General features: G+C 66.3%; 4 protein-coding genes and 1 long non-coding RNA gene across 8 annotated transcripts; 2 read left to right on the forward strand and 3 right to left on the reverse strand.

Moving 5' to 3' along the window:
- Positions 1 to 239: 239 nt before the first annotated feature.
- On the reverse strand, positions 240 to 8,703 carry CYHR1 (cysteine and histidine rich 1). The gene is made up of 4 exons (XM_040587426.1): positions 8,333 to 8,703; positions 4,105 to 4,343; positions 3,223 to 3,434; positions 240 to 1,403 (listed from the first exon to the last, which is right to left on the reverse strand). The coding sequence occupies exons 1-4, from the start codon at positions 8,660 to 8,662 to the stop codon at positions 1,015 to 1,017; spliced, it is 1,170 nt and encodes a 389-aa protein (XP_040443360.1). The 5' UTR covers positions 8,663 to 8,703; the 3' UTR covers positions 240 to 1,014.
- Positions 5,330 to 8,322, reverse strand: LOC121085122. Its single transcript, XR_005826956.1, has 2 exons — positions 5,458 to 8,322; positions 5,330 to 5,365 (listed from the first exon to the last, which is right to left on the reverse strand). It is a non-coding gene; the product is annotated as an uncharacterized LOC121085122 (long non-coding RNA).
- A 1,693-nt stretch (positions 8,704 to 10,396) lies between the features above and the next one.
- Positions 10,397 to 11,556, reverse strand: LOC121084935 (cysteine and histidine-rich protein 1-like). Of its 2 annotated transcripts, none has more exons than XM_040587036.1 (2): positions 11,456 to 11,556; positions 10,397 to 10,894 (listed from the first exon to the last, which is right to left on the reverse strand). In XM_040587036.1, exons 1-2 carry the CDS (start codon positions 11,540 to 11,542, stop codon positions 10,424 to 10,426), a joined length of 558 nt encoding a protein of 185 aa, XP_040442970.1. In that variant the 5' UTR covers positions 11,543 to 11,556; the 3' UTR covers positions 10,397 to 10,423. The 2 variants fall into 2 exon arrangements, with proteins under 2 accessions (XP_040442970.1, XP_040442969.1); XM_040587035.1 differs by having other exon boundaries at positions 10,397 to 11,083; positions 11,456 to 11,553.
- A 1,194-nt stretch (positions 11,557 to 12,750) lies between these two features.
- Positions 12,751 to 14,864, forward strand: FOXH1 (forkhead box H1). The gene is given in 5 exon segments (XM_040586689.1): positions 12,751 to 12,915; positions 13,522 to 13,626; positions 14,034 to 14,141; positions 14,143 to 14,210; positions 14,308 to 14,864. Coding segments are annotated over 5 exon segments (891 nt in total). The 3' UTR covers positions 14,753 to 14,864.
- Positions 14,865 to 19,333: 4,469 nt separating this feature from the next.
- PPP1R16A (protein phosphatase 1 regulatory subunit 16A) lies at positions 19,334 to 24,684 on the forward strand. Of its 3 annotated transcripts, none has more exons than XM_040586917.1 (11): positions 19,334 to 19,383; positions 20,714 to 21,632; positions 22,013 to 22,083; positions 22,644 to 22,789; positions 22,885 to 22,988; positions 23,112 to 23,239; positions 23,327 to 23,452; positions 23,525 to 23,600; positions 23,693 to 23,846; positions 23,955 to 24,105; positions 24,188 to 24,684. In XM_040586917.1, the coding sequence occupies exons 2-11, from the start codon at positions 21,374 to 21,376 to the stop codon at positions 24,479 to 24,481; spliced, it is 1,509 nt and encodes a 502-aa protein (XP_040442851.1). In that variant the 5' UTR covers positions 19,334 to 19,383; positions 20,714 to 21,373; the 3' UTR covers positions 24,482 to 24,684. The 3 variants fall into 3 exon arrangements, with proteins under 3 accessions (XP_040442851.1, XP_040442850.1, XP_040442852.1); XM_040586916.1 differs by lacking the exon at positions 19,334 to 19,383 and adding an exon at positions 20,087 to 20,424; XM_040586918.1 differs by lacking the exon at positions 19,334 to 19,383 and having other exon boundaries at positions 20,207 to 21,632; positions 23,717 to 23,846.
- Positions 24,685 to 24,810: the final 126 nt, after the last annotated feature.

The following is a 24,810-nucleotide window of genomic DNA, read 5'->3' on the forward strand; positions in this document are numbered from 1 at the left end:
ATTTTAAAAAATTCCTTCCATTTTGGTTAAAAAACCACTGCAAACTCAAATGTTGGTTAAAAGAACCTTCCAATTTTGGTAAATTAAAAAAAAGAATTCCAATTTTGGTTAAAACACCCCAACAACTAAATTGTGGTAAAAAACACACCCCAGCACTCAATTTCAGTTTTAAAGACTCAAATTTGGGAAAAACTCAACCTCCAATTTAGATTTAAAAAAACTCCAACACACTACTGCAATTTTGGTGTAAAAACCCTCAAATGTTGGTTACAAACAAATCTCAATTTCTGTTTTAAAACACACCCACCACCCCAGTTTTGACAAAAAACCTAATCAAACCAACTCAAATTTTGTTAAAAACCTCCAAAACTCTGATTTTGGTTAAAACCACAACCAACCAAAACAAATAAAACACTCCCAGCAAACTCACAAACCCCTCAATTTTGGTTAAAAAAAAAAAAAAACAAACAAAAAACCACCAACCAAGAAAACACTCAAAATGTGTTTTAAAAACCCACCAAAAAAACAAAAATCCCAACTACAGTTTTCTGTCAAACAACTCAAATCTTGGTCAAATAAGAGGTGCAGCCCACCCCAACCCCCGCGGGTCTGGTCTGAGGCACGGGCAGAGGGGACGGCCCCGGCAGCGCCACGGTCTCTGCCACTTGCTGAAGTTTCAAAAACCGCCAAATAATTGGAAAATTCCCCTTTTTTTTTTATTCTAATAGTAAAACAGCCAGAGGAGCCGCTGTACAGAATACTACTGAGCCCCATGGCCGCCCCCTCCCCAAAACCAGAGCCCTGCCCCCCCCCCCCACAGCCGTGCTGCCGACGCGGGAGGAGAAGCGGCATCGACGCCGGCGCATGCAGATTTCTCTCAATTTTGCGTGGGTTGGGTTTCTGTTGGTTTTTTTTTTTTCTTTTTTCTTTTTTTTTGCCTCGAAACTGCGCTTTGGGCGAGATCCCAGCGGTGATGAGGTGGTGGGGGCGGGTCCAATGGTGGGTTTCCCAGTCCTATTTTTGGATTTGAAATATAAAAAGCCGCAGGTTGATGTTTTTAGCCGCCAGCAGTTTGTTACACTCCACCGAGTCGATGGGCAGCGCCATGTAATCCGTCTCGTTGTTCTCATTGCTGAAGACGAAGTGGTAGATGACGGGGTGGATCTTCACGTCGTCGTAGGGGCCCTCGAGGAGGAGGAAGGAGCATTCCATGGGGGAGTTGATTTTGCTTTTCAGGATGAGCTGGAAGGAGAGGGTGCGCTTGCAGGAGAGGTTGGGGTTCCGCTCTGAGTCGTTCACCCGTGCCTTCAGCACCCATGTCTGGTTGAGGACGGTCAGGCGCGGCGTCTCGTAGTACAGCCGCGTGATGAAGTCGTCGGTGCGGTAAGGGCGGAACTGCACCTCTGGAAAAAACAGAAATAAAATAAAGAAAAAAAACGCAGGGATATTGGGGTCAGGTGGGAGCAGCCCCCGCCACCCCACCCCCCCCCCCCGCCTTCAGTGACACTAGCAACACCGGTGCCAAAAGTGAAGCTGCGACCCAGGATGGATGCTGAGCCCTGCCACCCATGGGATGCAACGAGCCCATGGCCGTTCCGCGATCGGAGACGGTGCCCAGAGGGGCAGCACGTGGCCAAAGACTGCCCAAAGGCATTACTGGTGTCCACCAGCTGCCAAAAGGCTTCACCGGCAGCTGATGCTCTGCCAGCAACCGCCACCAGCTGCCAAAAGGCTTTACCAGCATCCAACACCACACCAGCAACCACTGCCAGCTGCCAAAAGGCTTCTCCAGCATCCGACGGCATGTCAGCAACTGCCACCAGCTGCCAAAAAGATTTACGAGTGTCTGACACAGCACCGGTAACCACAACCAGCTGCTGAAGGGCTTCACCAGCACCCAGCGGTGTGCTGGCAACCACCACCAGCTGCCGAAAGGATCCACAGTGTCCGGCGGCGCGGCAGGACAGACAGACAGGATACAGTTTGGGTAGTAAGGCAGCATTTATTTGGATCAGGTGTACAAACCGGCGAGTGAGGCAGCGTGGTGAGCGTAACCGCAGGGCACAAACACCGGTGATGCGGCCCAGAGGCTCCCGGTGCGGGCACGCGGCACTGGGATGCTCCCAGCACGGCGTTGGCGAAGGCGCCAGGGGGGAGGTTAGGGAGAAGCTGGGCGCTCGCGGTCTCGGCGTAGGGACCGTGGCCTCGCCCAGCGTAACCACAGGCGCAAGGGACGGTGTGGTGCCCTCCGCCCACGCTTACACTGTCGTCGGCACTTCCAGGAGAGAAAGGGAGAGGAGAGCCTGGCCGGCAAAACCTGGACAGAGGAGGGGGATCAGTTATTCCAGCCACACTACACTCCCATCGCCAGGCAGCATCGCTGCCACCGCAGCCCAGCACCATGGCCCCTCGGCACCGAGCTGCCCAGCTTCACCGGGGCTGTGCCCCGGCACGAGGGCTGTGAGGCCTGGTGTATGGCTGGGCCACCAGCCAGCACAACCCAGCTGCCAAAACACCTGGGCTGCTCTCACCGGATCCCCAGCCACATCCACACCAGTGACGCTGGAACAAGCGAGCTGTGCTGCCGGGAGCACCCTCTGTCCCCACAGTGCCGGCACACCGGGAGGGCAGCTGGGGGGAAAGCCTTCGTCCCTCCAGCCCCAGCTCACCACCTTCCCTCTCAGGTTCTCTCGCTGCCCGGTGTTCAGAGCACACCCAGCCTCAGCCAGTGGCTCCAGGCCCGGTTTTAACACTGATGCCCTAAGGGAAGGCCCAGCTTACCTGGTCTTGCCGCTTCAGCGGGGCTTTTCACTCCCGTTATCAGCCAAGTCCCGCAAACACCACTGCCGCGGTACCGGCAGCTTTCCAGCAGGTGGGAGAGGGGTTCGGTGAAACCCCTCAGCAAAGCAAGAACAGTGGGAAGGCGACAGCAAGCTGGGGGTGTTGAAGCGTTGCCCGGTGCTTCTCCAGAACTCAACAAAACATCACGAGGAATGTCATTTATGTGTTTGGTTTTAAACTCTGGCCGCTGGGCTCGTGGTTGAGGATGGAGGCTCGAGTCAAAACGCCACCACATGCTCAGCAGAGCCCTCGGCCGCTACTAAATCAATCGCCACGCCAGATAAAACCAGTTTTCAGCAGCACAGAAACAGTGTTGGCGCCGGAGGAGATGCGGCAGAAGGGCCGGAGAAGCTGCCACTGGCGTCCCGAGTGAACCATTACCTGTGTAGCCGATCTTCTCGAAGCTGAGCAGGCTGAAGATGCTGTTATAAAGCTGCATTTCTTTTTTCCTCGTTTGGTCCATTTCATCTAAGATCTCCATCAGCTCGTTGCCGGTTTTGGTGGGGTGGGTACATTCGGCTTCATGCACCGTCAGCTCGTGGTAGGGACCCTGCCATGGGCACCCGATCCGCTTGTATTTGCACTGGGTCACCCTGGGGTCAGGGAGAAAACGAGCATGAACATTCATTGGATTGGGATGCCACGCAACAACCAACATGGATCCCGCTGTCCCAGCACCAGGAAGAGCAGTAGGGACAGCAGGGATACGCAGAGGCTCGCTCCTGCCGGACTCCAATCCGGCAGCAAGGCCAGCAAAGCCAGGAGAGCAGTTTCACACCCTGTGGAAAACTGCTGGGTAGTGCCAGTGCGGCAGGTTCCCAGGGATTGCAGGCAGCTGCAGACCGGGCACAGCGGCACACCAGCAGCGGCCGGGAGGGAGGGGGGACTCTGCTGCATGCCAAAGCGGTGCCACATCCTCCCCCGAACCACTGTCACCTCCCAAGAGAAGTGGGACACAGCCAGAGGGAATTCTGGGGCAGCCCATGCCAGGGGCTGGAGGGGACATGGGGCGCTGCTGCGTGCTGATGGCTTTACCCCGACACAGGATCTGGCTCCGGCAGCACTGGAAAGCTGGAGAAGCCCTCCAGTCTGCGGCACCCTGACCGTGGGGGCTCAGCACCATGCACATCAGCTCTACTGGGACCCCCTGCTCCAGGCAGCGAGGTTTCCCAAACCCCACACATCTCCACGCCAGGCCAGCCAAGCACCACAAGCCATGCCAACAATGCCAGCACCCTGCCGAAGGGAGGCAAAGCTCTTTACCTGTCCTGGCACTCCTCTTTCTGGTGCCTCTCCAGGAGGGATCGGGGGAACTGCTGCATGCAGAAGCCACACTCAGAGGGAAGCTCACTGACAGCTTTTTCCACAGCCAGGTTTCGGCAGCACAGGCTCTTACTGATCTCACAGCGGCAATTTGGGCAAGTGGCTTGTTCCTCCTTCAGTCGAGCGTCTGCCAGAAGGTGGATGAAGCAGCCAGCGCACATCAGGTGGCCATTGGTGCACTGTGGAAGAGGAGAAATAAAGCATCAGACTCTCATGGGATCCACCACAGGGCAAACCAAGTCATGCAAAGGCAAATAAAGTGAATTCGGACCCATCAACAGGATGACGCTTTGCTGTCCCTGCTACTCCTAAAAATCCTGCCCGGCACATGGCTCCCACTGGCCGGCTGAGCCCTGACCCTGGCTGCCTGCGTTTTTGCAAAGCTGGAGCCCGGGCAGGCAGCAACTCCAGCCTCGGCCAGGGCCTGCGGGCTCTCAGACTGGCCCAGGCATGTTGCTTCTGTAATTAGGACTGACCTCTTTTGCCTGGCACGGGAGAGGAAGGGAAAGGTTTCATCCAGCTTCCCTTCTCCTCCCACCCTGGTTTCCATCCATCCCACAGGAATCCAGTTCCCCATGTCTGGAAGGGGGGGGGGGGGGGGGGGGGGGGGGGGGGCGGGGGGAGGGCACGGGTTGTGTGTGCATCTGGGGTGCAAGCTGCCCCCCCAGCCCCACAGGGCTTGGGGTGAGCTGGATACTAAGCCAAAAACAGCCGGGCAGAGAGGAAGCCCCCAGGCACCTCCTGCCGTGGGGAATGAGAGAGTTACACCAAAATGGGGCAGGGAGAAGCTTCCCTCGCTCCCTGTATCCCCCAACTCTGTGGGATCCTGAAGGCCAGGACATTCCCCAGCTGCCATGTGAGTGCTGATAGCTCTGGCAGACTCGAGATTCCCCCCCCGCCCTGAGTTAAACCAGCAGGATCAGCATGAAGCCCCAGAGCCCGCCGAGGGGGACCAGGGAAGACCCATCGGCGCAGACAATCCCACTGGCTCTGAGGGCTCGGATCACCGGGATGGGACTCAGGTCTCCAATTGGCACAGCAAGTCCACCTCCACACTGGGTACCCACGCGCCAAGGACCAGCTCCGGAGCCAAACACAGCATCCCGCATCTCAGGGCAGAGTGGGGCCGGGCTGCTGGGCAGGGAGGCTTCAACAGGCTGATAAAAACACTGCAATCAATCTGTTTTACTCCAATTCATTCCTGTTTTGATACGGTGACAAGAGAGGATCAATGCTGGCTTTGCCACAGATTGCCAGAATCACCATCTCCTTCCAGCACGCAGACACACTCACTTAGTTTTCCCTCTTCGCATCAAAAAAATATCTCTTTTGAGGACAAAAAAATATCAGTTTAAGACATGTTTACAACAGCTGCTGAGCTGGGCAAAACCCTTGAGGAGGGGAAGAAGGGATGCAGGCCTAGGACACTTTGTGGCAGCAAGTGGCACTGGATCAATCCTGTCAGCACCTCAGGCACCAGAGCGATCCCAAACCACTCCTCCATGCATCCTGAAAACCAGAGGGAAAGAGCAGCCCCCTGAGAGCAAAGAGCCAGTGCCAGCGTTCCAGAGTTTGCCACAGGCGATGCCACGGGAGGATGGGAGAAGCTGCCTTCATCGCAGCAGGTGGTATGGGCAAAGGCATCACCTATGAAACACCCAGCAGAGCAGGCAGAAGGTACCACCAAATCCATCGGGAGCTGCCAGAGGGTGTCAGGAGGCAGATGGCACCCAGGCTGGGTGCTTCCCCATAGTCTCTGGTCACCATAGGGATTGTTTGAGGGACACGCGACTGCTCCCAACAGATCAGAAAGCTCCTGCCTGTGGCTTCAGACTCCTGCAGTGAAAATCCTTCCCTCAAATCCAGCGGGAAGCCGGAGCACTCTGACGAAACACCAGCACCTCCAGGACAAGCTCTGGGACTGACCAGGCACAGCCAGCAGCTTCCCCACCTGGCCAGGACACAGCAGCTGGGTCCAGCCTGTCGTGGGGGGTCACCCCCCAAATTCCAGCAAGATTCCTGCTGGTGCAATGACCAGGAGGAGCTCGTTAAAACATCCCCCCTGGGAGCGCCGGAAAAAGCTTTAATCCTCAGCTGGGATGGGAAAGGCCTGACCCTGCCGCAGGGATTAGCGTCCGATCTGCTTACCCAGGACATCCATTGTTCTGGCTCCAAAAGGTTTCAGATTTTCCCTCCTGCCGGGCCCAGAGCGCAGCAGCCGGGCATTAAACCGGCCCCACCACGATGGTGCCAAAGCACACTCACAAAGTGAGGGTCCCAGCTCCGAAATACCCGCAACAGCTCTGGGATGAATGTGGGGCTGTGTCTAGCTAAAAATCCCTCATGGTTTGGGCTCGGCACAGTCCTGGTGAGCTGCTGGCTTCCACCACGGTGCCTCGTCGCTGCCGCGCTAAAAATACCAGCGAGCGAGCCAAAACAAGAGGCGAGCACCAGCTGAGAGCTCCCACAACCGCAGCGGTGACGGCTCCGCTTTGGCGTGAGCGTGTAATTACAGCTGCTCGTCAGGGCTTGGCCCCGACGAACCTACCCGATGGTGGGAAGGTTCCGCCACAGCCACACCACCGGCCGACACCGCGGTTGCTCCCGGTTTTAATTACATCCCTGGCAAAGCCCTCGTCATAAATAATTAAACAGGGGGACAAGTGACCGCAGGAGCAGAGGAGGAAAGAGGAGGCCATGAAGGACGCAGCCCCCCCCCCCCCCCCCCGCCCCGCCGTCGGGCACACAGAGCCGGTTTGGCAAGCACCAGCACCGGATCGGTGGGGATCTCTCACCAGGCGTGGCTCTGGCGAGGGTTTTGTGCTCTTAATCATCACTGTCGGGGGGGTGGGGGGGGGTGGATCTCACCTCCCCGAACCAGCGGCCATCTTAGACCCCCCACAAATTAACCCCCCCAAAGGAAGCCGGGGGAAGCCTCCCCATTCCCCCCCCTGGTTCTGCCACCGCTGTGGCTGGCTGCGCCACTGCCGGACAGTCTTAGTATGTGACCAGCAAGGCGTGAGATCACCAAGGGGATGACCTTCGTGTCCAGGCTCTGCCGTCGCTGAAACCGATGGCCAACCGGCACGCCACCAGGAACGCGGGCTCTGCCGGCAAAGCACCAAACAGCCGTGCCGGCAGCTCCGTCGTCACCATGGGGCTGTTGACGGGTCCGTGTGCCACGAAATGGATGCTGGCCGGAGGGAAACCCGCCGGCACCTTTATGTAACCAGTGGCTCCGCTCCGGTGAGCGCTGCCAATGCCCATCCCGCTCCCCACCGGGAGCCCCCCGCCTTCCTCTGGGCCAGGGAATCTCCCAGGGTGGCACAAACCGGGGTAAAATGGGAAGGGGGGCTGGGCCCAGCCCTCCATGAGGTCAGTGGGAAGGGGCTGGAGGAAGGTGAGCAGTGGGTGCTGGGGTTCTGGAAGGGGGGGCAATGGGACACAGGACAGGTACCCTCAGGGATGAGGGCCCAGGGTGGGGGTAGGGTCCATAAAGGGGGAGCAGGCCCGAAAGCCCCCAAGCTGGGGGGGAAACACCTGAAGCCCCCAGCAAGTAGCAGCGGGGACAGGGAGTGGGTGCCCGGAGCAGGGCTAAGGAGCCCCCAGGGGAAAGCAGCAGGGGTGGGGGTTCCCCAGGGCCTCAGGGTGACTGGGATCAGTGGTGTCCCCCTGGTGTGAGGGGGGCACAGAGGGGTCCAGTGCCCTGGCTTGAGGGGGTTCCCCTGGCTTGGCAGGGTGCTGAGGGGTGCTCAGGAGAAATGGAGGGGGTATCGGCAACCAGTCAAGGTGTGGTGGGTGGTGGGTGTCAGTGATGGGTGAGGGGCCACAGAGGCCTTCGGGGGGTGTATGAGCTGCTATTAGCCACCCACAGGGTCCCACAAAGGCCCCCGGGGTGGGGGTGACTGATAGGGGGGACACGGGAAGGTGCTGGGGTGTGGGTGAGCAGCGGGGGGGAGGGGGCAAGGGCGGTCGTGACCAGCGGGGAGGTCCCGCCGGGGGGGGTGTCAGTGGCCGGTGATGGGCCCGGGAGGCCCCGCGTTGGGGTGGGCCGGGAGGAGGGCAGTAACCAGAGGAGAGGCCCCAGGGGGGGGTGTCGGTGGCCGGTGTCGGGACCGGAAGGCCCCGGGGGGGGAGGGGGGGGGGGAGCCGCGGGGCCCGGCCGTACCTGGTAGACCGAGGCCTTGGGCAGGTCGAGGCAGACAGTGCAGCACAGCACGGAGTAGAGCCGCTCCTCCAGCTTCACGCTGCCCGCCGCCCCCTCGGGCCCAGCCGCCCCCGTCCCCGCCGCCCTCAGCCGCTTCTTGGGCGGCGCGTCGGGGTCGGCGCCCGCCTCGCCGTGAGGCCGGGCCCCGCCGAGCAGCGAGCCCGCCTCCTCGCCGCCTCCCGCCTCGCCCGGGCCGCCCGCCGCCGCCGCGGGGCCGGGCAGGGCCGCGGAAGGGGCGGAGGGGGCGGCCGGGCCCCCGCCGGCCTCGCGATCCTCCGCCCCGGACATCATCGCCGCCGCCGCCTCACCCCGCCACCGCCGCTGCCGCCATCTTGGCCACCCCCCCGCCCCGCCCTCCCGGCCCGTCAGGGGCCCCGCCAATCGTGACCCGCGGGGGGCGGGCAGGGAGCCCACGTGGCCAATGAGATGGCACGCCGCCGCCGAGGCTACGCCCCCCACCGGGCCGGGCCTCGCCAACTTCTCCACCGGCACCGCCCCCCCCGCCGCGGGGCAGCAGTGGGGCGTGGCGCGTGCGTCATATCGGGAGTGGGCCAATGGGCGAGGGGAGCCCGAGGGGGCGTGGCCTGTGCGAGGGGCGGGGCGGTGGCGCCCGGGGGGCGGTGGTGCTATCAGTGCTGCCCAGTCTGGCTCAGTGCTTCCCAGTGCCCCCCAGTCCGGCCCAGTGCTTCCCAGTCCGGCCTAGTGTGGCCAAGGGACCACTCCCTGATACTGTGCGACCGGTGCCCTCGGCCCCTGTGCAGCCAGTACCACCAGTGCCCCCACCCCCATCCAACCAGTGCCCCCAGCCCCAGTATGACCAGTGCCCCCCGTGGCCCCAGCCCCAGTGCAACCAGTACACATAGTGCCCCCAGCCTCAGTGTGACCAGTGCCCCCAGCCCCAGCGCAACCAGTATGACCAGTGCCCCTGGCCCCTGTACAACCAGTGCCCGTGGTGCCCCCTTCCCCAGTTTAACCAGTGTCCACAACCCCAGTACAAATGGGGCCCCAAGCTCCAGTGTGACCAGTGCCCCCAGTGCCCCTGTACAACCACTGCCCCCAGTGGTCCCAGCCCCAGTGCAACCAGTACACCCAGTACCCTTAGCCCTGTACAACCAGCACCCCCAGCCCCAGTGCAGCCAGTGTCCCCTGTCCCAGTTTAACTAGTGCCTGAGGCGCCAGTACAACTGGGGTCCCCAGCTCCAGTGTAACCAGTGCCCCCAGTGCCCACAGCCCCAGTACAACTGGTGCCCCCAGAGCCCCCAGTGCCCCTAGTCCCAATGTGACCAGTGCCCCGGTGCCCTCAGCCTCAGCACAAGTACTCCCCCATGTACTGGGCATGCCCCCAGCCCCAGTACTACGAAAGCCACTGCTGCCCCCAGGCCCAGTACCCCCAGTGCTCCCAGTGCCCCTGGTCCAGCCCAGGCTGATAGGCTCCCTGCAGAGCTGAGGTCCTGCCACCCTGCAGCGGGGCCCAAGAGCTGCCATGGCCCAGGGTGCTGTGCCAGGGACCCCTGCCCCTGGGTGCCATGCTGGGCCAGGGACCCCCACCCCAGGGTGCCATGCCAGGGACACTCACCCCAGGGTGCTATGTTGTGCCAGGGACCCCCACGCCCGGGTGCCATGTTGTGTGCCAGGGACCTTCACCCCAGGGTGCCGTGTCAGGGACCCCCACCCCAGAGTGCTGTGCCAGGGACCTCCACCCCAGGTTGCTGTGCTGGGGACCCTAGAGTGCCATGCCAGGGACCCCCACCCCTGGGTGCCATGTTGTGCTAGGGACCCCCACCCCAAGGTGCCACCTCTCCCAGCTGAGCCAGTGGGTGCCGTGCATGCCATGCCCATTGCGGCCCCGATGGGTGCTGGCGCCAGCTCTGAGCCACGGCACCGGGGACACTGCTGCTGCCTCGGGGCCCCGTGCTGGCCCCCAGCCCCAGGGGATCGGCCCAACAGGGCCCAGCGCCTGCTGGTGATGGTGGCACCAGGGTCCCCGCTGAGCGACGCCATGAAACGAGACCCAGAGGCACTCAGTGAAGGCAATGGCCACCCCACGCGGCTTTACTGCGGTGGGTGGTGGCTGGCAGCACGCAGGGCTCGCCGCAGTGCCAGGTTCCCGGCTGCCAGCACCCAGGGGTGCCCGCCGTGGCTGGTGCCGGGTGGCAGCAGGTGGGCAGCAGCCATGAGCAGGCTGCCCAGCGCCGCGGGGCCGTTGGCAGTGAGGGCAGCGAGGATAAGGACGGTGGCGGCGGTGAGGACAGTGACGGCGCGGGCGGCCAGCAGCCGAGCCTCCTCCGGGAGCTGTGCAGCAGCGGGGGCCAGGGCCACGGCCCCCCCCAGCAGCAGGTTGGCAGTGGCCCGGTCGCCGCTGAGGCGGTGCAGGCCGAAGGCCACCAGCGGTTGGCCCAGCATGGCTGAGACCCAGGTGCCGGGCAGGGGGTCAGGGCCCCCCCCGGGCCAGAGGGGCTCCAGCGCGTCGCTCGCTGCTGCCAGTGCCTGCAGCAGAAACCCGGCCGCCGGGCCCCCTGCCACCTGCCGGGGCGCAGGGACAGGGTGACACCCAGCTGGCCCAGGGACACAGGAGCAGTGTGGTGACAGGGGACCATCCCAGTGACCAGGGAGCATCCCAGTGACATGGGGCCATCCCGGTGTCAGGGAGGTGGCTGGATGACAGGGCCCCGTTCCGGTGACATGGGACCACCCCGGTGACAGGGCTCCACCCTGGTGACACAGGGCCATCCCGGTGACATGGGGCCATCCCGGTGGCAGGGCCCCATCCTGGTGACATGGGAGTGGCTGGATGACAGGGACCATCCCAGTGACACGGGGCCATCCCGGTGACATGGGGCCATCTCGGTGACAGGGCCCCATCCCGGTGACACGGGGCCATCCCGGTGACAGGGGACTGGTGGCCAAGGGGTGATGGGGGTGGGAGGGGGGAAGGGGCCCGGTGGCACAGCGGGTGACAGGGCTGTGGTGGGTGGCAGGCCTGGTGGCACGGGGCGGGGGACGGGGGGGCCTGGGGGACGGGGGGGCACGGGGGTCGGGGGGTCGGGGGGTCGGAGAGCGGGGGGTCCCGGCCGCGGCGCTGACCTGGGGGGCGGGGCGGGCGCAGAGCAGGCAGACAGCGCAGAGCAGGGCCTCGGGCAGCGCCCGGCCCGCCCCGCCCGCCGCGGCCATGGCCGGCTCGGCTCGGCTCGGGGCGGGGTTAGAGGCGGGGCGGGGTTAGAGGCGGGGGCTGGGGCGGGGCCACGGGGAGAGCACCGAGCCCGGGGCCACGGGGGGGTGTGTGTGTGTAGGTGTGCGGGGGTGTGCGGAGGGGTGCCGGGGGGCGCCGGGGGGGGGGTGCGGCGACGCACGGGCCGTGCACTGTGCAGGGTGCCTGGGGTGTGCGAGGGCGTGCAAAGGCACGTGGGGGGCGTGCAAGCATGTGTGGGGCACGTGCACAGGGGTGTGTGGGGTGCGCGGGGGTGGGGTGTGTGTGCACAGGGGTGCACGGGGTACGCAAGGGTGTGCAACGGCCCGCATGCAGCACACACAACTGTGCAAGGGTGTGCATGGGTGTGCAAGGGTGCACGGGGCGTGCACACAAGCATGCCCAGCACCATGCAAATGCATGGGGGGGTTGGGGCGCAGGGCTTGTGCGAAGGCACATGCATCACCCGTAAACACGTGTTCGTGTGTCACCCTGCCACAGGGTGAAAAGGCACGCGGGGGGCGTGCAAGGCAGGCGCAAATGTGTGCAGGGTGCCAGGCGAGTGTGCAGGGTGTGTGCGCAGGGAAGGGTGCGCATGTGTGTGTGGGGGTGCGGGCACGGCTCTGGGGTTGCACATGCAGGGCTTGCACACCCCCGTGCACGCTGGGGGCGAAGTCGCTCCGGTGCGGGCAGGCGTGTGGGGCCCACGGTGGCGGGGGGGGCCTCAGCCGTGGCCAGGACGTCCACTGTCCCCTGGCTCCTGGCCCTGTGGTGGCCGCAGGCCTGGCCATCCATTCACCTCCCAGGGGTGGCTCAGTCCTGGGACCAGCTGGAGCTGCCACCATCAACACGGGGGAACCTGATCCTGGTGCCGTGTGGCAGCCACCTCTGCAGCCATCCCATCCCATCCCATCCCACCCTACCTCACCTCATCCCACTCCACCCCATCCCCACCCCATTCGCATTCCCATCCCATTCCATCTTCATCCCCATCCCCACCCCGAGCCCATCCCCACCCCGAGCCCATCCCCACCTCATCCCCATCCCTACCTCATCCCCATCCCCATCTCATCCCCATCCCCATCACATCCCATCCCATCCCACCACATCCCATCCCGCCCATCCCGCCCCTCCCGCCCGCTCCCCCATAAAGCCGCCCCAGCCGCCTCCGCCCGGTTCCCCCCCCCCGGTGATGCCGCCGGTGCCGCCCGTGCGGCCGCGCTCGGGGCCGGGCTCAGGGCGGGGGTCCCGGGGCCGGCAGCGGTACCGGCGGCACCCCAAGCCCCCCTACTCCTACCTGGCACTCATCGCCCTCGTCATCCGCGCCGCCCCCGGCCGCCGCCTCAAGCTCGCCCAGGTACCGACCCCGGGGGCCCCGAGACACCCCAGGACCCCCCCGCCTTCCCCGGCCCAACACCCCCCGGTACCCCCCCCGCCTTCCCTGGCAAACCCCGACCCAACACCCCCCGCGACCCCCCGCCACGGCACCCCCCCTCCCGGACCCCGGCACCCCTCCCGGACGCCCCGGGACTTTTCCCCGGACCATCGGGAGCCCTCGGGACCCCCCCCCGCAGCTACGGGATCCCGACGCCCCCGGCCCCCCCGCCCCCTCCCCAGGCCCCGGGCCTCGGCACCCCCCGGCGCCGCCAGCCCTAGAGCCGGATGCCCCGGCGGGGGGCCGGATTGCCGGCGCCGGGGGGTCTGTCGCCTCTGTCGCTCTATCGGCTCTGTCGCGCCAGTTGCCCTCACTCCACCTGCCGGCTGTGGGGGTCCAGGGCGGGAGTGTCAGTAGGGGGGAGTCCCTGGGGTGCACGCTCTAAGGATCCCATGGGTGCGGGGCTGGGGCGTCCCACAGGGCAGGGGTTGACCGGGGAAGGGGGGGCAGGACCGGTGCGCGATTGAGTGGGTGAGGGTAGCTGACGGGGGTGGGGGTGCGGCCCCCTCGGCTGACGGGCCCCCCCAGATCATCCAGGAGATCGGCAGCCTCTTCCCCTTCTTCGGGGGGGGCTACCAGGGCTGGAAGGACTCCATCCGCCACAACCTCTCCTCCAACCCCTGCTTCGCCAAGGTGGGCCGGGGCGGCAGGGGGCCCGTGGGGTGGGGGTCCTTGGGGTTGGGGGGGGTCTCTGGGCTGGGGTTGGGGCGGGGCGGGGGAGACCTGGGGTATGAGGCACGGGGGGCCCTTAGGGCGGGGTCCCTGAGGATGTGGCAGCTGGGGGGATCCCTGGGGGGGGAGCGGCAGGGCTGGGGGGGTCCCGTCAGGGTGGGGGTCCCCGGGAGGGGGGGGTCTCCCTGGGGATGGGGCGGGGCGGGGGGTCCCACCGCGGCAGGGGCCGGGCTGGGGGCTTGCCCGAGGGGGTGGGCTCCGTCGGGGGGGGTGCCGTTCCCGGGGTGCAGCTGCGGGGGGCGCAGGGGGTGGCGCCCCGGGGCGCGTGTGCGGGCGGGGGTCCCAGCGGTGCCTGCGCCCCCCCGCAGGTGCTGAAGGACCCAGCCAAGCCCAAGGCCAAGGGCAACTACTGGACGGTGGACGTGAGCCGCATCCCCCCCGACGCTCTCAAGCTGCAGAACACGGCGGTGGCGCGGGGGGGGGGCGGCCGCCTTCGCGCGGGACCTGGCCCCCTTCGTCCTACGGGGCTGCCCCTACCCCCCCGAGCCCCCCTCCAGCCCCCCCGCCGCCCCCCAGCGCCCCCTCAGCCCCCCGGGACCCCTCCAGCACCGCTCCATCTTCTCCATCGCGTCCCTGCTCCAGGACTTCCCGCAGGGGGGGGGGCACAACTTGGGAAAGTTGGGGACCCCCCCGGCAGCCCCGCGGGACCCCCCCGCGGCCGGTTTGTGGGGGTCGGCGCCCATCCTCCACCTCGCCGCCCCCCCCCAGTGTGGGCAGTTGGGGGCCTCCAGTGGTGTCCCCAGTTCTGACCCTGGGGGGGGGGGCCGTGCTCCCCCCCCTGGCCTGGGGGCAGCTGCCCACATCCTACAGCACCGCCGTGGCCCCCAACGCCGTGGCCCCCCCGAGCGGTCCCCCCTTCCTTGCCCTGCGCTGGGGGGTGCTGCCCCCTAGTCCCCAGGTGCCCCCTGGGCCTCCTCTGGGGTCTGAGCCCGAGGGGGGGGCGCAGGCCATGCCCCCCAACAAGAGCATCTTTGATGTGTGGCTGAGCCACCCCGGGGACATCGTGCACCCCACGTTGCATGGCTAGCACCCCCCGCCCCGAGATTGAGGGGGCTCCCGGGGGCACGGGAGCAACCCCCCCCCCTCCCCTGCACTCATTCGGACACCTCAGCACCCAAAGCAGGCCTGGCACCCATGCACCCACCCTGTATGGCCCCGCCACGTCCATACCCAAGTCAGCCCTCCCTGTGTCCCCCTGGCCGTGGCCCTGTCACCCCCCTCCCATGTCACCCCAGCCCCTCCCCCCGCCCCGAGTGGACCCCCTGTCCGTGACGTGCCACCCCACCCGCCGTGATGGGACCCAGTAAAAAGCAGGTGGTGGCATGGACGCGTGGAGTGTCTGTCGTGAGGGGGGTGACACAAGTATGGGGACCTCCCCAGCCCCCGCCCCGTGGCAGCCCCATGGGATACAAAGCCCACACTCGGGGGGGGGGGGGGGGGGAGCAGGGCGACCCTCCCCAAACTACCGTGCGACACCCCCTGACGCTGTGCCGCGCCCCTTGGCCCCTCTGACCCCTCGCCCTCTCCCCTCGTTGCCCCCCCGCCCTGTGCCCCCCGGGGGTGGTGGAGCCGGGCTGGCGGCCCCGGGGCTTTTGCACAACAAAAGGCGGGCGGCACGCGGGGGTGGGGGCACCGGGCAGAGTGGTGGGGGTGGGGTGCTACTGGGATGGTGGGGGCTAGGGAGCTGGGGGCTGGTTGCGGTGGCAGCGCTGTTCCCAGACCTGAGGACACTGGTGGCTCTGGGAGCGCTGGGCACAATGGGGGTTACTGGGTGCAGTGGGGGCACTGGTCCCAGACTTGGGGGCACCGGTGGCTCTGGGAGCGCTGGGCGCAATGGGTCCACTGGGGGCACTGGTCCCACACCTGGGCACACGGGCTGCACTGGGGCCACTGGGTGCGGTGGTCCCAGACCCTGGGCACAGCTGGAGCGCTGAATACACTGAGGGCACTGGGAGCACCGGCTGCAATGGGGCCACTGGGTGCACTTGTTGCACTGGGCACACTGGGGGCACTGGGCACGCCGGCTGCAGTGGGGCCCCCTGGGTGCACTTGTGGCACTAGGCACACTGGGCACACTGGGGGCACTGGGCAGGGCGCGCTGTCGGGGTGCCCCCGCCCCCCCCCGTTGTGCCCCAGTGCCCATCCCCCCGCCCCGGGGGGTGCCGGCCCCTGATAAAGCCCGACCCGACCCGGCGTCTCCGCGTCGGTGTCCCGCGGGGAGCGACGGGGGCGGGCCGAACCGAGCCGAGCGGAGCCGATGCCAGCGGGGCCGGGGTCCCGGGGGTCCCGGGGCCGGCAGCGGTACCGGCGGCACCCCAAGCCCCCCTACTCCTACCTGGCGCTCATCGCCCTCGTCATCCGCGCCGCCCCCGGCCGCCGCCTCAAGCTCGCCCAGGTACCGACCCCGGGACCCCCCGGGACCCATCCGCCTTCCCCTGCCCCCCGGCCCAACACCCCCCCGGGGGGGGAGGTTGGTGGGGCCAGGGGGTTCCGAGGTGGGGATGCCGAGGCGGAGGGTCGCAGGGGGGTGTTGGGCCGGGGGTGTCGAGGAAGGCGGGGGAGTCTCGGGGGGTGCCGGGGGTTCCTGGGGGGTGTTGTGCCGGGGAAGGCGGGGGGGGTCCCGGGGGAGTGTTGGGCCGGGGGTGCCGGGGGCTGCCTCGCGAAGGGACACGGGTGTGAAGCCGGGGCTGGGCTGGGGGCTGGGAGGCACTGGGACGCCTGGGGAGCGGGGCTGCGGTGTACTGGGAGCACTGGGGGGCCGGGGAACCGTGCCGGGGGACTGGGCTGCACTGGGAGCCCTGGGGAGCCACGCCGGGGGACTGGGCTAAACTGGGAGCACTGGGGAGCCACGCCGGGGGACCGGGCTAAACTGGGAGCACTGGGGAGCCACGCCGGTGAACTGGGTTAAACTGGGAGCACATGGTTGCAGGGCTGGGGACTAGGCTGTACTGGGAGCCCGTGGTTACAAGGCTGGGGACTGGGCTGTACTGGGAGCACTGGGCTGTGGGGCTGTGGGACTGGGCTTTACTAGGAGGACTGGGGTGCAAGGGAACCATGCCAGTGGGCTGGGCTGAACTGGGAGCACATGGTTGCAGGGCTGGAGACTGGGCTGTACAGGGAGCGCTGGGGAGCTGTGCCAGGGGACTGGGCTGCACTGGGAGCTCAAAGGGGCAGGGCTGGAGACTGGGCTGTACTGGGAGAGGTGTGTACTGCGAGGCTGGGGGACTGGGATGTACTGAGAGCACTGGGGTGCCAGCGTGCCGTGCTGGGAGATGGGGCTGCACTGGAGCACTGGGGTGTGGGGGACTGGGCTGCACTGGGTGCGGGGCTGGGCCATACTGGGCTGTACTGGGAGTACAGGGCTGTGGTGCTGTGGCACCGGGCTGTACTAGTCTGACAGCCATGCAGTGCTGGGGGGCACTGGGCGGCGCTGGGAGCCTGGGTGTGGGTGTGCGACCCCCTCGGCTGACGGGCCCCCCCAGATCATCCAGGAGATCGGCAGCCTCTTCCCCTTCTTCGGGGGGGGCTACCAGGGCTGGAAGGACTCCATCCGCCACAACCTCTCCTCCAACCCCTGCTTCGCCAAGGTGGGCCGGGGCGGCAGGGGGCCCTTGGGGTGGGGGTCCTTGGGGTAGGGGGTGTCTCTGGGCTGGGGTAGGGGCTGGGCTGGGGAGACCTGGGGTATGAGGCACGGGGGGCCCTTAGGGCGGGGTCCCTGAGGATGTGGCAGCTGGGGGGATTCCTGGGGGGGGAGCGGCAGGGCTGGGGGGTCTCGTCAGGGTGGGGGTCCCCGGGAGGAGGGGTCTCCCTGGGGATGCGGCGGGGGGGAGGTCCCACGGCGGCAGGGGCCGGGCTGGGGGCCTGCCCGAGGGGTGGGCTCCGTCGGGGGGGGTGCCGTTCCCGGGGTGCAGCTGCGGGGGGCGCAGGGGGTGGCGCCCCGGGGCGCGTGTGCGGGCGGGGGTCCCAGCGGTGCCTGCGCCCCCCCCGCAGGTGCTGAAGGACCCAGCCAAGCCCAAGGCCAAGGGCAACTACTGGACGGTGGACATGAGCCGCATCCCCCCCGACGCTCTCAAGCTGCAGAACACGGCGGTGGCGCGGGGGGGGGGCGGCCGCCTTCGCGCGGGACCTGGCCCCCTTCGTCCTACGGGGCTGCCCCTACTCCCCCGAGCCCCCCTCCAGCCCCCCCGCCGCCCCCCAGCACCCCCCACCCACCACCCCCTTCTCCATCGAGCGCCTGCTGCAGTGCCCTGCCCGCCTCCCCCCCGCCCTCCCCGCCGCCCCCTCCGCCGCCCCCCATGCCCTGGGCGGGGGGCACCCCCTCGCCAGGAGACCCGGCCCGCTGGGACCCCCAACACTCGCCCCTGATTCCCCTCTGCACCGTCCCCTGCTATGTCTGTGCTCCTCGTGCCACCCCCCACCCCCTCTGGCTCCCCCTGGAGCTGGGTGAGCCATGGGGGGGTGTCCCCGTGAGCCCCTACGGCTGCTGAGGGGCCGGGGGGCGCCCCGGGTCAGTGCAATAGGTTTGGGGATCCCTCCCCCATCTCGAATTGGGCACAGCTGGGGGGTACGGGGGGTGCCGGGGGGCTGTGCCCCCCTCGTGGTGCTGCGGTGAGACCCTGCAATAAAGGTGCTGAGCTGAGCCGCGGGTGCTGGGTGCTGCCCGGGGGCCCCCCGACCCCTCCTCGGACACAGGGGACAGCGTGGGGCACGTGGGTGTCCCCATAGGGTCCCCCCGTGGGTGAAGGGGTGTATTTGTGCCCCCCGAGGGGACACTGGGGGGTGGATATGGAGACACTGGGGGGGGGGGGGCACGGGGATGCTTTAGGGTACATACACCTGGGGAGGACAGGGGGACACGATGGAGGAACAGATGGGGACACCTAGGGGGACAGAGACGCTTGGGGGGGTGGCGACACCGAGGGGGGTGAGGGGGCGGGAGGGACACTTTGTAGAGGACAGGGGACACAGGGAGGGGTGGGACATGGGGTGGGACACTAGGCCCAGTTCGGAGATGTGTGGACAGAGGTGACCGTTGCCACCACCGGTGTCTCTGTCCCCGCCCCCCCACCGTGTGAGCCCCTCTGCCACGTCCCTGGGCTACTGCCCTGTCCGTACCTACCTGTGCCCCACGTCTCAGCCCTGTCCCCATGCCCCAATGTCCCGTGTCCCCTTCCCCACACCATGTTCCCGAGTCCCACTGTCCCATGTCCCCGTCTCCCTGTCCCCTATCCCCATATTTCCATGTCCCCTGTCCCAATGTCCCCGTCCCCCATCCCTCTGTGCCCTATCCCTTTCCCGTCCCCCCTGTCCCCACGACCCCATGTCCTGTGCCCCCCCCGGCCCCGTCTTTCCAGTCCCCACTTCTCCCTGTCCCCCTGCACCCTCCCCTCACGTCCGGAGGGGGGACAGGGGACGGGGACAGGGAGCTCCCAGCCCCTCCCCTCTCCGCCCCCGGTGGCCTCGCGCAACCCCCATCCCGGGGCCCGCCAGGGGGCGCCCGCCCCCCGGGCGTGGCCGAGCGCTCCGCTCTTCCGGCCGGAGCCCCGCCCTTTCCGCCCTCGCCGGAAGCGCGGCGCGTTGCCATGGCGAGCGGCGGCGGCGGCCCCGCCCCGAGCAGCGGCGGCGGAGCGGGCAGGGCCGCGGCCCCGGCAGCGTCAGGTACGGCCGGGGGGGTGCAGCCCCCAGGCTCGGGTGTCCCGCGGGGCACCGCCGGAGCGCGGGCCGGACCCGGGGTCCCCGACTCTCCCGAGCCCTGGCGGGGGGGTAGCGGCAGCGCCGATGCCAGGCCCGGAGGTGGCCCCGATTGGGTGCCGAGGGGTGTCACGGGGCGGGCAGGGCAGGACCCCGGCATTCCTTCCCCGCGCGCGTCCGGGGGGGTCAGGGTGTACCCCGCCCGGGCAGCCTCTGCGGCCTCGCCGGCGGCCACGCGCGGGGTGATTAATAAATGATGAGGGGGGGGCTGGTTCTGCCTGGGCAGGCGGAGACATTAGAAATGGTAATGGGGGCCCGGCCGTCACGGGGCCCGCCACCGGAGCCGCCACCGGCCCTGCGGCGGGCGCGGCAGCAGGCGCGGGCTCCGCAGTTCGGGGCATCCCTGGGGGGGGCATTTCGGGGGGGGGCATTTCGGGGGAACCCGCCGGCTCGGCTCGGGGCCGGGTGGCGCCAGGGATGCGGCCCCGGGCTCCGGCCAGCGCGTTCCGGGGAGCCGCGTCCCACTGGACGGGTGAATGGATGGATGGACGGCCAGACGGAGGGATGGACGGACAGATGCGGAGGCTCCGGTGGTCCTGCTGTCTGTGCGATCCCCTCTTCCATTGCAGGCCGACTTCGGAGAGGATTTGCTGCCGGCGTTGGCCTCGGCGTTCCTGAGGGATTTATGCTGGGATTAAGGTGCAGGAATTTTTTTTTCCCTACCGGACTTTGCCCGGTGAAGTCGTGGCGACTCGCAGGGGAACCCGGTTTGGGGACCGACCGCAGGGCGCCGGCTGTGCTGGAATCTGCCTGTCCCTGCCTGTCCCTGCCCATCCCTGCAGCTGGTGGGACGCGCCCTGCCCGCTGGGCCATGCTGGCGTGGGCGCGAGGTGCTCGGCTGCGGCTCTCCCAGCGTGGCTGTGCCAAACCGGCGCGTGCTGGCGAGGCTGCCCTGGCCAGGACGTGCCAGGCTCCCCTTGGCCGGTGGAGGATCGGTGTTTCTTCCTGGTGAGGCGTGGTCCGCGCCTGCCAGTGCGGTGGGTGACCCCTCAAGGTTACCGGCGTGCTGTTGGCATAGCTGTGCCGGCACTCATTGGGGTGCGGTGGCTTCGGTGAAGGCGGCTCCTGGGCTGGGGCCCTGGGGAATTCACTTCAACTTGGATTGTAGGTTAATCCTGGATTAGGAAGACGGCAAAAACCAGTGGTGGGTTGGGCATGGCGCAGCTCTTACCGGCAAAGCCAGGCTGTGCTGAGCCTCTCCCCATCCTTTAACGATTTCTTTCCCTTTTTCCCATAGGATTCCAGCCACTGAGTGAAGCTCATCTCACCACAGCTGGGAGAGGCTGGAGCCCCAGCACAGCGATACCTGAGAAGCTGCCCCGATTCTGGCAGCACTGCCTGTACCTCTGCCCGTCGGCAGCTTTCCAAGCTGCGTTATCAGCTCCTCGGCAAGACTGGAGAGGTGGCGGCCGCTGAATGACCGGCAAACGCTTCCAGGGGGCAGGAAGGCAAAAGCTCATTGGGATAATTAGGTGGCAAACAAGCATTTGGGATTGGACTGGCAGGATTTCTCTGGCCTTGACACCTGCCTTGCTCTTCCGTGCCTTTGGATCTGGTGTTGCTGGCCAGCTCTGTTCCAAACCACTGGTGAACGTGAGGTGCTGGGGGGGGGATCGCCCCCCTCAAGGCTTAACGGCACCCTCTGGCCCACCCCCCTGCCTGTGGTATTGGGTGCTATAAGAGGAGGCAGGGAGCACTGGGACAAGGGAGATGGTTCCAAAACACCGATCCCTGTCTCCGGAGCTGGCGGTGAAGCTTGGGGAAGGCACTGGGATACAGGGCTAAGCCAAACCCGTCCCTGCTCTGAGGGACTGTGGGTGATGCTGGTGGGGGAGCTAGCAGCTCCATACCCGGTTCCCGGTGGGATACGCTCCGTTCTCCGGCAAAGCTTCTTGCCATGGCTGAGCACCTGGAGCTGCTGGCAGAGATGCCAGCGGTGGCACGGCTGAGCACGCCGGAGCGGCTGAAACACGCTCAGAAACGCCGGGCCCAGCAGCTGAAAAAATGGGCGCAGACAGAGAAGGAGATACAGGGGATGAAGGTGGCAGCTGAGAGGAAGAGGAGGAGGAGGAAGAGCAACAGCCAAGGGAAGAGGGTGACATTCCCCGCCAGTGTCCAGCTGTTGGAGGCGGCGGCCCGGCACGATGCTGAGGAAGGTGGGTGCCGGTGGTGGGAATGGCAGAGTTACTGCTTTCGGTGGGGGCTCTGGGAAAGCTTGAACCGCTAAAAACTCGCAAGTAAATGGTTTTGGGGTTAAAAGTGGGACATAAATCCCAATTTTGCCTCCAAATGTTCTTGAAAATGAGGTAGCAGCTCATAGCCAGTGTCCATAAATCCTGCTGCAGTGCATGGGACCCCAGATCCCACCTGCTGCCGGCCGTGGCTTTACTGGGCGCCTGGAGGTACCAGAGAGTTTGGCACTGGTGTGGTGGGACTTTGCATGCAGCGAGCCCAAAGTCCCAAAGTGTCGGTTTCAGCCCTGGCGGGATGCTCTGAGGGCTGGCAGGACCCTCATTCAAACCCTCTTTCTCTGTAGTCCGGCAGTTCCTGCAGAATGGCATCAGCCCCGACCTCTGCAACGAGGACGGTCTCACCGCGCTGCACCAGGTATGCCGTGCCAGTGCTGTTACAACAGCTCTGGCTTCTGGCTTCTGTCCCTCCATCCTTTCCATCCTGTTGACCAGCTCTACCTGGTGATGCCAGGCTGCTGCATGGCCAGACCTGAGTGCGGGGGGACATGCTGGGGGACGTGCCAAGCCTTTGCCACGCCGCGGGCTGGATAAGGTGGTGGCATCAGGGCTTGGGCAGGGCAGTGCTGTGTCCATCCCAGCAGTGCCACACTGGGGAGGGCACAGCAGTGCCGTGCCAGTGCTCACTGGCTGTTTGTGTGCCTGGAGTTAAGCATCATGCCCCTCTGATGTCAGCCAGCGTGACAGAACCCAGCTGGCATCTGGACATGGTGTGCACTGGCCTGGTGAAGCCCCCACTGGGGAGCTGCTTCCCTCCAGCCGGCTGGGGATGTGCGGGTGTCCCAGCACCGGCTCCATCCCTCTGCAGTACCTGAATCCATGCCGGCTCCATCCCCGGGAGATTTTGGGATGCTTTGGGGAAGGTTTCCTCAATACTGGTGCACCCCATAACTGCTGCTGGTGCTTTCTCCCTCCCAGTGCTGCATCGATGACTACGGTGATGTGGTGACAGTGCTGCTGGAAGCCGGGGCCGATGTCAACGCCCGTGACAGCGAGCTCTGGACGCCGCTCCATGCTGCCGCCACCTGTGGCCACCTCCGCCTGGTTCAGCTCCTCATCCAACGGTACCACGGCACAGCCAGGGGGTGTCACCGAACTGGGGCTGTGCACTGCAGCAGCTGCGGGATGTCCCTGACTGCTGTGCCTGTCTCCAAAACAGTGGTGCTGACCTCCTCGCTGTCAACTCGGATGGGAACATGCCCTACGACCTGTGTGAGGATGAAGTGACCCTTGACTGCATTGAGACAGCCATGGCAGAGCAGGGTGAGCTTCACCGTGCCAGCATGGTGCTGGTGAAGCGGTGTCGGCTGCCAGGTGAAGGCAGAAATATGACAGGGTGGTGGTCAGGGCCCGGTGTCCCCCCCCTCACCTGCCTCCTGCCAGCAGGTATCACCCAGGAGAAGATTGAGGAGGCTCGTGCTGCCACGGAGCGCAGCATGGTGCAGGAGATCCGGCAGCTGGTACAGGCAGGGGCTGACCTGGACGCGCCACGGGGACACGGCGGCGCCACGTTGGTAGGATGGGCAGAGGCAGGGGTGACAGCAGGAGGGGTGTGACAGTGATGGCTGAGCCACCCCCAACCGCGTCCCCATCCCCGGCAGCTGCACATCGCGGCGGCCAACGGTTACGTGGAGGCGGCTGAGCTGCTGCTGGAGCACCGGGCTGGCACCAGCGCCAGGGACGAGGATGGCTGGGAGCCCCTCCATGCCGCTGCTTGCTGGGGGCAGGTAGGCACGGGCAGGGCGGGCAGCCTCTGCTGGGTTTTGCTGTTGCTCACCCCGTGCCCTTTGTCTGCCCAGGTGCAGCTGGTGGAGCTGCTGGTGGCTCACGGTGCCGACCTCAATGGGAAGTCGGTGCTGGATGAGACCCCCCTAGGTGAGTTGTTGTTTTGGTGGGGGGGGATCTTCCATCCCTGTGGGACGCTGCTGAGGTTTTTGGAGTGCCGGTGGCTCGTCCCGTTTCGCCAGGTGACGCCACTATCCTTGCTGCAGATGTTTGTGGGGATGAGGAGGTCCGGGCCAAGCTCCTAGAGCTGAAGCACAAACACGATGCCGTCATGAAATCCCATGAGAAACACAAATCCTTGCTGCAGCGCCGCACCTCCAGCGCCGGCAGCCGTGGGTAAGGCTGGAGGGACCCTTGCTGCCGTAGCCGTAACCACCGGCACTGAGGAGGGGGGTGCAGGGGCTCCGTGTGCCATACTGAACTCTCCCCACATCTCTGTCCTAGGAAGGTGGTGCGGCGGGTGAGCGTCTCGGAGCGTACCAACCTGTACCGTAAGGAGCATGAGCGGGAGGCCATTGTCTGGCAGCGCACCGAGCACCGCGACAGCGAGGATGAGGACCGGCAGACGGACGCCGAGCTCCGCTGCCACTTGGCCGTGAGTTGCTGGGACTTTGGGCGAGGGTTCCCCGTGCGCAGCATTGCTGGGGCGGTGACATGGTGTCCCTCTTTCCCGGCAGGATCCCACGGGATTGGCGCCAGCAGAGCCCCCCGAGCCGCCACCACAGCGCAACGGCACAGCCCTCTATTCCAAAAAGTCAGAGCGTGGCAGCGGCGGCACTGCGGTGGACACGGGGGTGGATGTGGCACGGGACAAAGCCCACCACACCCTGGCCGACCTCAAGCGGCACCGGGCTGCCGCCAAGCTCCAGCGCCCGCGCCATGAGGAGCACCCGGCTGGGGGGGGGGGCCGGCCCACCCCCAGCCCCCGGCTCCGCAGACCCCCCGCTCCTCAAGCTGACGGCGCCGGCTGAGGAGGCGCCGGCCGAGAAGCAGCGCTGCTGTAAGGTGATGTGAATGGCTGCGGCACCCGTGGGTGCAGCACCCAACGCCCCCGGCACTGCAGTGGCCCTGGCCCCTCGGCTGGGGGGTGTGGAGTGTTTTTTGCCTCTTTTTGACTGTTTTGAAAACGAGGCCTTTTTTTCTGCCGAAATCAAAGCCTTGTCATTTTGCACCATCTGCTGTCTCTGTGCCGTATGGTGGGGGTCTGCCCGGCCCCCTCACCCCGCGGCACCGCCCGGGGCCGGGGGGCATGTGGTTCCTGTGTCCCTTGTGTTCCTTGTCCCTGCGACGGTGTCACTGC

This window comes from Falco naumanni, chromosome 3 (assembly GCF_017639655.2).
Source record: "Falco naumanni isolate bFalNau1 chromosome 3, bFalNau1.pat, whole genome shotgun sequence".
Classification (NCBI taxonomy): Eukaryota; Metazoa; Chordata; class Aves; order Falconiformes; family Falconidae; genus Falco; species Falco naumanni.